The 10,841-nt window shown below is 50.7% G+C and overlaps 1 protein-coding gene across 1 annotated transcript; it reads left to right on the top strand.

Annotated features, from left to right (window-relative positions):
* Window positions 1-1,405: 1,405 nt before the first annotated feature.
* LOC133348230 (uncharacterized) lies at window positions 1,406-5,042 on the top strand. Its single transcript, XM_061560948.1, has 2 exons — window positions 1,406-2,787; window positions 4,908-5,042. Exons 1-2 carry the CDS (start codon window positions 1,780-1,782, stop codon window positions 4,914-4,916), a joined length of 1,017 nt encoding a protein of 338 aa, XP_061416932.1. The 5' UTR covers window positions 1,406-1,779; the 3' UTR covers window positions 4,917-5,042.
* The last annotated feature ends 5,799 nt before the right edge of the window (window positions 5,043-10,841 follow it).

A 10,841-nucleotide genomic window follows, 5' to 3' on the forward strand; every position in this document is an offset into this window, starting at 1 on the left:
GGGGGGGGGGGGGAAGCTTTGTGACGTCATATTTGAGGGGGGGGTCTGACTTTTTGTGACGCCATATGACTGGGGGGGGGGGGTCAAAAATCGTCCAAAATCGCGTGACGTCATTTATGGACGCCCCCTATGTGTGTTGGTGTGGTTGTGTGTGTTGTGTGTGTTGGTGTGGTTGTGTGTGGTGTGTGTATGAACTGTGGTGTGTGTGTTGGTGTGGTTGTGTGTGGTGTGTGTATGAACTGTAGTGTGTGTGTTGGTGTGGTTGTGTGTGGTGTGTGTATGAACTGTGGTGTGTGTGTTGGTGTGGTTGTGTGTGGTGTGTGTATGAACTGTAGTGTGTGTGTTGGTGTGGTGTGTTGTGTGTATGAACTGTGGTGTGTGTGTGTTGGTGTGGTTGTGTGTGTTGTGTGTATGAACTGTAGTGTGTGTGTTGGTGTGGTTGTGTGTGTTGTGTGTAGGAACTGTGGTGTGTGTGTTGGTGTGTTGTGTGGTGTGTGTATGAACTGTGATGTGTGTGTTGGTGTGGTTGTGTGTGTTGTATGAACTGTGGTGTGTGTGTTGGTGTGGTTGTGTGTGTTGTGTGTATGAACTGTAGTGTGTGTGTTGGTGTGGTTGTGTGTGGTGTGTGTATGAACTGTGGTGTGTGTGTTGGTGTGGTTGTGTGTGTTGTGTGTATGACCTGTAGTGTGTGTGTTGGTGTGGTTGTGTGTGTTGTGTGTATGAACTGTAGTGTGTGTGTTGGTGTGGTTGTGTGTGTTGTGTGTATGAACTGTAGTGTGTGTGTTGGTGTGGTGGTGTGGTGTGTGTATGAACTGTGGTGTGTGTGTTGGTGTGGTTGTGTGTGTTGTGTGTATGAACTGTAGTGTGTGTGTTGGTGTGGTGGTGTGGTGTGTGTATGAACTGTGGTGTGTGTGTTGGTGTGGTTGTGTGTGTTGTGTGTATGACCTGTAGTGTGTGTGTTGCTGTGGTTGTGTGTGTTGTGTGTATGAACTGTAGTGTGTGTGTTGGTGTGGTTGTGTGTGTTGTGTGTATGAACTGTAGTGTGTGTGTTGGTGTGGTGTGTGTATGAACTGTGGTGTGTGTGTTGGTGTGGTTGTGTGTGTTGTGTGTATGAACTGTAGTGTGTGTGTGTTGGTGTGGTTGTGTGTGTTGTGTGTATGAACTGTAGTGTGTGTGTTGGTGTGGTTGTGTGTTGTGTGTATGAACTGTAGTGTGTGTGTTGGTGTGGTTGTGTGTTGTGTGTATGAACTGTAGTGTGTGTGTTGGTGTGGTTGTGTGTGTTGTGTGTATGAACTGTAGTGTGTGTGTTGGTGTGGTTGTGTGTGTTGTGTTGGTTTCAGGAAAGGTCGGTCCTGCACAGATGCCATATTTTCTGTCCGTCTGCTACAGCAGAGGTGTAGGGAATTCCAAAAAGACCTACATCTCTGCTTTATTGACCTGGTCAAGGCCTATGATACCATCAGTAGGACTGGGCTCTGGGTTGTTCTTCGTGCTTTCGGAGTCCCTGACCCTCTGCTCACGATCATTAAGGACCTTCATGATGGTGAGCGGGCCCGGGTAAAACTACGTGGCCGGGAGTCGGAGCCTTTCCCTGTACACCTTGGGGTGCGACAGGGATGTCCTCTGGCTCCCACATTATTTAACATCTATTTTGACCGCGTAGTTCGTGAAGCCTTCAATAGCTGTACCGGGGGAATTTCCATTTGGTACAGATATAATGGGAGGCTGATCGACGCCCGGGTGCGATCAAGGGATGGCTCCCTATTGGTCAACCATGTTATGTATGCCGATGATTTGGTAATAGCTGCTCATTCAGAAGAGGAGTTGGAGACGCTGCTGCTGAGACTGGAGCGTGCCACTAAGAGGTGGGGCCTTACCATCAGCCCCACCAAAACTAAGCACCTGCCTGGGTATTTTGTACCATCGGACACTCCACCCCCACAACTCCCAATTGGTGATGGGGCAGTTGTGGAGAGAGTGGAGAGTTTCCCATACCTGGGCAGTGTGCTTATGACCGGCTCCAGTCTATCAGCAGAGGTCTCACTCCGAATCAGTCGAGCGGCAATATCTTTTCATCGGTTGCGTAACGCTGTGTGGAAGCTACCTGGTCTGTCGCTCCGCACGAAGCTTCAGGTCTTCTCGGCCACGGTCATTCCCTCCCTTCTCTACGCTTGCGAGACGTGGACCCCCCTGGTGGAGCATCTTCGCCGGTTGGAAACATTTAGGCTGGCCTGCCTACAATCCATCCTGGGTTTAACCAGGCTGGATTGTGTGAGGAGCTCACAAATCCTTGAAAGATCTGGGCAAAGTCCCATCAGTGAGCTCCTCCGGCAGGCAAGGCTGCGTTGGCTGGGTCATGTAGCCCGCATGCCCAGCCACCGCATGCCTAAACAGCTTTTGTTCGGCCGGATCGAGGGGGCTAGACGGGCGCGGCACGGGCTGGAGAAGAGATGGAGTGATGTGGTACAGGAGGACGTGGAGCTGAGTGGACTTGCCGATGACTGGTACCAGCGGTGTCAAGATCGGCCTCAGTGGAGGAGGCTCGTGAAGGACGCTACTGGGCAGTTGGAGGCAGTCGCCCTCCAACAACAACGGAGGGCGGAGGAGCGACGCTCACAACAACGAGCGGAGCGCCGGGTGGCTAAAGCACAGCAAGTCGGCATAGTAGGGGGCACAGGTGGTACATCAGCCAGTCATCTCGGTCATCTCGGTCAGTCGACCCGTGGCACCTGGGTCTGCCCCGTGACCTCCTGCCAGCGGGCTTTCGACACTTCACGTGGCCTCAAGGTGCACTTGGCCTGGCACAAGCATCGTGGTGACGTCACCGCCACTTAGTGGCGAATGGCGGTTGTTGTTGTTGTGTGTATGAATTGTAGTGTGTGTTGGTGTGGTTGTGTGTGTTGTGTGTATGAACTGTAGTGTGTGTGTTGGTGTGGTTGTGTGTGTTGTGTGTATGAACTGTAGTGTGTGTGTTGGTGTGGTTTTGTGTTGTGTGTATGAACTGTAGTGTGTGTGTTGGTGTGGTTTTGTGTTGTGTGTATGAACTGTAGTGTGTGTGTTGGTGTGGTTGTGTGTGTTGTGTGTATGAACTGTAGTGTGTGTGTTGGTGTGGTTGTGTGTGTTGTGTGTAGTGTATGAACTGTAGTGTGTGTGTATTGGTGTGGTTGTGTGTGTTGTGTGTATGAACTGTGGTGTGTGTGTGTTGGTGTGGTTGTGTGTGTTGTGTGTATGAACTGTGGTGTGTGTGTTGGTGTGGTTGTGTGTGTTGTGTGTATGAACTGTGGTGTGTGTGTTGGTGTGGTTGTGTGTGTTGTGTGTATGAACTGTGGTGTGTGTGTTGGTGTGGTTGTGTGTGGTGTGTGTATGAACTGTGGTGTGTGTGTTGGTTTGGTTGTGTGTGTTGTGTGTATGAACTGTGGTGTGTGTGTTGGTGTGGTTGTGTGTGTTGTGTGTATGAACTGTAGTGTGTGTGTTGGTGTGGTTGTGTGTGGTGTGTGTATGAACTGTAGTGTGTGTGTTGGTGTGGTTGTGTGTGTTGTGTGTATGAACTGTAGTGTGTGTTGGTGTGGTTGTGTGTGTTGTGTGTATGAACTGTAGTGTGTGTGTGTTAGTGTGGTTGTGTGTGTTGTGTGTATGAACTGTGGTGTGTGTTGGTGTGGTTGTGTGTGTTGTGTGTATGAACTGTGGTGTGTGTTGGTGTGGTTGTGTGTGGTGTGTGTATGAACTGTAGTGTGTGTGTTGGTGTGGTTGTGTGTGTTGTGTGTATGAACTGTGGTGTGTGTGTTGGTGTGGTTGTGTGTGTTGTGTGTATGAACTGTGGTGTGTGTTGGTGTGGTTGTGTGTGGTGTGTGTATGAACTGTGGTGTGTGTGTTGGTGTGGTTGTGTGTGTTGTGTGTATGAACTGTGGTGTGTGTGTTGGTGTGGTTGTGTGTGTTGTGTGTATGAACTGTAGTGTGTGTGTTGGTGTGGTTGTGTGTGGTGTGTGTATGAACTGTAGTGTGTGTGTTGGTGTGGTTGTGTGTGTTGTGTGTATGAACTGTAGTGTGTGTTGGTGTGGTTGTGTGTGTTGTGTGTATGAACTGTAGTGTGTGTGTTAGTGTGGTTGTGTGTGTTGTGTGTATGAACTGTGGTGTGTGTTGGTGTGGTTGTGTGTGTTGTGTGTATGAACTGTGGTGTGTGTGTTGGTGTGGTTGTGTGTGGTGTGTGTATGAACTGTAGTGTGTGTGTTGGTGTGGTTGTGTGTGTTGTGTGTATGAACTGTAGTGTGTGTGTTGGTGTGGTTGTGTGTGTTGTGTGTATGAACTGTAGTGTGTGTGTTGGTGTGGTTGTGTGTGTTGTGTGTATGAACTGTGGTGTGTGTGTTGGTGTGGTTGTGTGTGTTGTGTGTATGAACTGTGGTGTGTGTGTTGGTGTGGTTGTGTGTGGTGTGTGTATGAACTGTAGTGTGTGTGTTGGTGTGGTTGTGTGTGTTGTGTGTATGAACTGTAGTGTGTGTGTTGGTGTGGTTGTGTGTGTTGTGTGTATGAACTGTAGTGTGTGTGTTGGTGTGGTTGTGTGTGTTGTGTGTATGAACTGTAGTGTGTGTTGGTGTGGTTGTGTGTGTTGTGTGTATGAACTGTGGTGTGTGTGTTGGTGTGGTTGTGTGTGTTGTGTGTATGAACTGTGGTGTGTGTGTTGGTGTGGTTGTGTGTGTTGTGTGTATGAACTGTAGCGTGTGTGTTGGTGTGGTTGTTTGTTGTGTGCAGGAACTGTGGTGCGTGTGTTGGTGTGTTGGTGTGGTTGTGTGCATGAACTGTAGTGTGTGTGTTGGTGTGTTGTGCAGGAACTGTGGAGTGTGTGTTGGTGTGGTTTTGTGTATGAACTGTGGTGTGTGTGTGTGTGTTGGTGTGTTGTGTATGAACTGTAGTGTGTGTGATGCCGCCACCACGAAGCCGTTCAGCAGGCGCCCCATCTACGACCTCGCCACCACCAAGCGACGGAGCCGACCCCGCGTCTCCCTCACCTCACCTCACATGAACACACCCGCACGCATTTCCCCCCCCCCCCCCCCCCCATAGAGCTGGAAGGGGAAGTCACCTGATCGACCGGTTTTTATCCAAGAAGCCCTTATCGGGATTGACTTTCACGGTTTCCGGCGACCAGGGAATTGGACGACCTCCCCCGACGCTACTTTGCTGCGACCGGCTTTTAAGATGGTATGGTCGCGGCGAAGGGCATTCGGCCACCGCGGTTGAAACGCATCCCCCCACACACACCCCCCACGGGTCGACGAGACAGGCAGAGGAGGGATGGGGCGGCATAGTTTAGGGTGCGCAATTGATGGGGAAGGTGGTGGGGACATTCGGAGGCTCCGCGCTTAACTTCCGCAGCGGGCCGTGGTGATGGACGCCGCTGCGTGGTGCGCAGGAGCACGGCGCCATGCATGAGAAGAGGATTAATTGGATTTGGCGCCGCACACGCAGCACATCCGATTAGCATATCAAAGGCGCCCGGAGCCGCCGTGTTCGTGCTTGCGGGCGCGCGTCCATTGTTAAAGAAAAACTGGGAGAGCGCCGCCATCACGCTCGGAGCCGCATCCCTTTGATGTAGGGAGGATAAAAAGGGGGCGCAAAGGGGAAATCGCTCTCACTCCAGCGCCAGGCGACAAGACGCTCTCCAGTCCAGCGACCCGAACGTCCGTGAGACGCATCGAGGTATGCTGCGAGTACGGGATCAACGAACCGCCGTGGGCACCTAACAGTGAGTAAGGAGGTGAAGTAGGATCATAGCCGATAAATAGGGAATAGGTACAGGGGTAGTGGAATAGGCCAGCCTCGTCGATTCATACTGATTTAACATTAATTACCAGGTAGCAGACAATAAATCATTAATAGCTGACCGTGGCCTCGTGTGATCTCGGTGAGCAGTGTGAACGCGTGTAGTGCTGTGTACACAGTGGTTCGCCACGTGAGTGAGCGCTGCGCGGAGCTGCGCGTATGGGTGCGCGTGTGTTCACTACGTGTACGATACAGGTGCGCGATCACAACGTGAGTATTCAGTGGTGAGTGCCGCGGGGAGCTGTGTGCGTGAGTGCGCGTACGTTCGCTACGTTTCGGATATGGATGCGCGTTGGTAACGTGGTTATTCGACGTGGAGGCGAGTGCCGCACAGGGCTATAGACGGGCACACGCTCGCAGCGTGCGAGAGCTGTACGTAGCGGTGTAAAGAGGGGGAGTATGGCGTTTGATTGATGATGCTGTGCGCACGTATGCTTGCAGCGTGGGAGCGCCGCGTGAAGCCGTATGGGTAGGGGCGTCGCGTCCGAAGGCCGGCGAAACCCTAGCGGGTATTAGGGAGGTGGGGTACAGTAAACGGAATAGGGGATGCAGGCGGAGGGGACCCCGGGGGCCAACGGCCCCCACATGTGTTGGTGTGTTGTGCAGGAACTGTGGAGTGTGTGTTGGTGTGTTGGTGTGGTTTTGTGTATGAACTGTGGTGTGTGTGTGTTGGTGTGTTGTGCAGGAACTGTGGAGTGTGTGTTGGTGTGGTTTTGTGTATGAACTGTGGTGCAAGCTCTGCGTGAGCTGCTGTGTGCAAGTTCTGTGAGCTGCTGTGTGTGAGCTGCTGTCTGTGTGCAAGCTCTGTGTGAGCTGCTGTGTACAAGCTCTGTGTGAGCTGCTGTGTGCAAGCTCTGTGTGAGCGCTGCTGTGTGCAAGCTCTGTGTGAGCTGCTGTGTACAAGCTCTGTGTCAGCGCTGCTGTATGCAAGCTCTGTGTGAGTTGTTGTGTGCAAGCTGTGAGCTGATGTGTACAAGCTCTGTGTGAGCGCTGCTGTGTGCAAGCTCTGTGTGAACGCTGCTGTGTGCAAGCTCTGTGCGAGCGCTGCTGTGTGCAAGCTCTGTGTGAGCGAAACCTCTGTGCGAGCGCTGCTGTGTACAAGCTCTGTGAGCGAAACCTTTGTGTGAGCGCTGCTGTGTACAAGCTCTGTGTGAGCTGCTGTCTGTGGAGCTGCTGAGAGGAAGATCTGCCGCAGGCAGGTCAGCGAGGTGTAATGTAGATAGGGGAACTTGGTTAACAAAGTGACTGTATAGACAGAGATAGGAGTACCTACAACTGGTGCAAGAGTAGAGTAAGCAGGTGACTTGGAACAACGTACCCGACTGAGTGATTCGACACAACACTACAATAGCACTGGCTCTTCTCAGCGGCACATTTGGGCATACCCACTCATGTGGACATTTCCCTCACAGTTACGACCAAGGAACGCATGTTGCAATCATCTGTGGGTAGCAATGGGCCAAATTTCAGTGGACATGGCAAATACCAGTCTGAAGCCTGAATATGTAAGCACAGCCGTTTCAAAGGTGCAAAGTTATACAAATGTCTAAATCTTAAAAGCAGTAACCATAATATATTGTCTCCAGTGATTCAATAAAATGCAGGTGCATATTGGTCGTGGCCTTTACATTTGAAAATAACGTGGCATCAAGCACGTATCCCGTATTCAAGGTGTTCCCTTTAATCCGTTGACGTGTGCAGAAAAGCAGCATCAGCAGCAATTCCACACGCACGAGTATTCATCCAGAGCAGCATCGCTTCCATCGCACATCGTCTGCCCACTCAGGTGCCCTCACACATACAGACGTGTGCTACGCAGCGCACCACAACGGAGCAAGTGGCGATAGCAGCCAACCGTCACTAATTATTAAAGGGTTAACATGCACATCATCCCACAATTGTGTGAAGTTTGCGCGCACCTTTTTAGTTTAGTAGGCGTCATCACACGGAATACATTTTTACAGGAGCACCAACCAGCTTGGGACAGTAGTTTATTATATTCAAGCATTTTGTAAAGGAAGTCCATTGACGTATTGTCCATGTGTAGCCAACGCGTTGAAAGTATATGCTACCACATCACTCATGGGTTTAAGGGGTTGGGTACGTATGTACATGATGCGATTAATTTCTTTCTCCGAGTTAGGGTCGCCACCTTTCCAATTGTAGACCAAACCTGAACATATTTCTCAATCAGCCGAGGTCCATCAAAATGTGAGCAATGTCCTGCAATAGTTCCAACTCAACACCCCACCAGATCTCGGTACAAATGAATTCCTGCCACCTGAGCACAGATACCAATTCCCGGAGCGTCCGGGTAACACGCGGTTGGCAGGTGGCTACCCTACTCCTCGAGTGTCTGGCTTCGCCGAGTGCGATTCCTTTCGCCAGCAATTTAGGTCGATACATCAAACTCAAAAGGCACAAAGCGCAAATAAAGACATTTGCAGGAGGTACTTGAACAATGCATAGTGCAAGTCACTGCCGTAATGCGCACACACGTATATATGGACGTTACCACCTCTGCTGCCAGTTCCGTTATACACAAAACCCCAATGGGGGGGGGGGGGGTACCACTGCTGCATTGCCAAATGATGAGTGAGGCAAATTTTGAAAGCAGGGAGCAAAGATCATAATTGACGTTGGGCAAAAGCGCGGAGTGGTGGCGCAGTGGCAGGCGCACTGCACTTTGGGTCCCGGCGATCGCAGTTCAATTCCCGGCCGAATAATGTTTTACTGTTTTCTGGGAGTGATGTCTGCACTGATCTCCCCCCCCTTCACCAACCAACACTGCCCAGCGTGAAACACGGCCCAACAACAACGCCGCCACTGCCCATGACCTACAGAACACGGAGACGCCTTCATCCAGCGGTGGATTGACAAAGGGCAGCAAATTATTATTCAGTGACCAAAATGAACGAGACCCACAAAAAGAAACAAGATTGATAACATTACTTTACATTTCTGTTGAGGGGCCATGTGCCTTTTGCACGCGCGCCAATTGGAATTCCAAAATATGTCCTGCCGCCATCAATTTGCAATGTTTCAATATTTATCGGAGCTGTTGCGGGCATGCTGGGTCTGTGCGACATTGAGAGAGCCCACAGAGTAAAACTGTGGGCTGCCTCGGATATTTTAAGCCAATAATCCCGTGGCGGTATTGTATGGTTTGAAACCGGTATCATAACACTTTGCGAGTTCTCAGTGCCACCTCCACAGAGAAATAACTCGGTGGAGTTAGACACATCTACTGCCCCGACATGTGTGCACCTCCTTTACAAGGTGTGATTGTGGTTACATCTCTCGTTCGGTTCGGCCTCGCGTACTTTGCATCTGGTGTCAGCTGACATATTGGTCTATGGCCTGCTACGTTTCAAGAAAAGACAAAGACCCCGTATCGCCCGAGCAGACTGTTGGAACAAGTGCTGTTAGCAAGCACCTATGAAGGCCAAAACGGTACACAAGGGGGTGGGTGGCCAGCACCATGTCCGACCGCCTTTGCCTCCCCAGTGGCGATGTTTACTACACACCACAACCAGGTACTAATTTGAGGCTGAGTCGACCTAGGGGAGACCGAGGACCGGTATTGGCCGTGAGCGGGAATCGAACTCAGGTCGCCGGGTTCATAGCGCTGTGCGCTAACCGCCTGCGATGTTTCAAACACACAAAACGTGTGTCACAAGCGCATGGCCTCTGCGTCTGCAAAAACCCATCGGCAGTTTCTGAAGAACTGCAATTTGGGTCTCCTTGGTCTTAAGTCACCATCAATATACGTTTGAGCAGAAAGGCAGGCAGCAGTGATACAGAGACCGATTTTACACTTCGTGTTGTTTGAAACTTTTTTTTTCAAGCCTGAAATTTATAAATTTGACTATAGCCCGCTTCCAAAATTAACTCTCAGGATATCTATCATTTGGGGATGTCAAAATTGCAGCTATCCTGTGCTAGCCAATGGCGTTGCTGCACGTCACTCATTTGATCGATCAACACGTGACAGTACGTGGGTTGTCGCAGCCGCTCGTGGAACCAAGAGAAGACGCCACTTGGCTGGATCAACCCACGGACACACGCGTACTATAACGCGCGGAGAGATGCGCGTGTGAAACCGTGTGTATGCATGCAATACAATTTGTACAGCCTCATTTTTAGGATTTTTAGTTTTTATAACATAACAATGTAAAATGTACATGATTGTAAGTGCACCCGCTCACACATGCACGCTACATGTTCTGTACAAGCTGCTCATGCTCTAAAGTAAGCACACAATTGTCCGTTTTGTTCCACCGCACGGTATTTCCAGCATTTAGAGGTCGGGCTTCCGACCTGCATTGCCCACAGTGCGATCACCGCTGCAGCAAGTTAACTGTACAACTTTGTTTTCTAATTATCCACTTCACTTCGTGGAACTAATTCGTGCTGCGCTGCAGAACGTCAGCTTCAGTGAACCGCACCTGATCCTTATTCTGCTGTGGAGGAGACACGCATACACAAAGCACAACATTCAAGACCAAGGCGTCATCGCGGCCACGGCCATCGACACCCCCACACCGCATCACCAACGCTTTCTACCCTCCACCAAATCCGGCAGCTGCTGCATGGTGGACATGATGTACAGACCTCCACGGTCTGCCCTGACAATATCCCACCAACTGGCCTTAGGTCTTCTCTTCCCCTTGGTCGCCAAACCCGTGGAGACCACTCTGGGCCCTGTCGCGGAAATTGGCCCTCCCCCATCGTATGTACGTTGATTGCCTTTCGCACCGTACGTAGCCAAACGTGCTAACCGGAGGTGCGCGCACGGCCCACTCAGCACAATCTTTTTGCCTCATCACATGTGCAAGATTAAGCTGCCACCTTCTCCTCGTGCTTTCCCACCTACCACAACATTTACCATTGAAAATGTAAATGCAAAACAGAATTTGGCGGCTGGAGATTTTATATCAGTGCTTTGCAATACAATTTAATGAGCAGAGGCACCAGGGAAGGAGATTTGATCAGATACCACCAAAATTACCAAGCTATGCAGA

Source organism: Lethenteron reissneri, chromosome 27 (genome assembly GCF_015708825.2).
Source record: "Lethenteron reissneri isolate LAM-NWPU_2019-01 chromosome 27, ASM1570882v1, whole genome shotgun sequence".
Taxonomy (NCBI): Eukaryota; Metazoa; Chordata; class Hyperoartia; order Petromyzontiformes; family Petromyzontidae; genus Lethenteron; species Lethenteron reissneri.

Excerpts from the sequence above, each read along its gene's own strand:
- LOC133348230 (XM_061560948.1), top strand. The coding sequence starts at position 1,780 with ATGTATGCCGATGATTTGGTAATAGCTGCTCATTCAGAAGAGGAGTTG.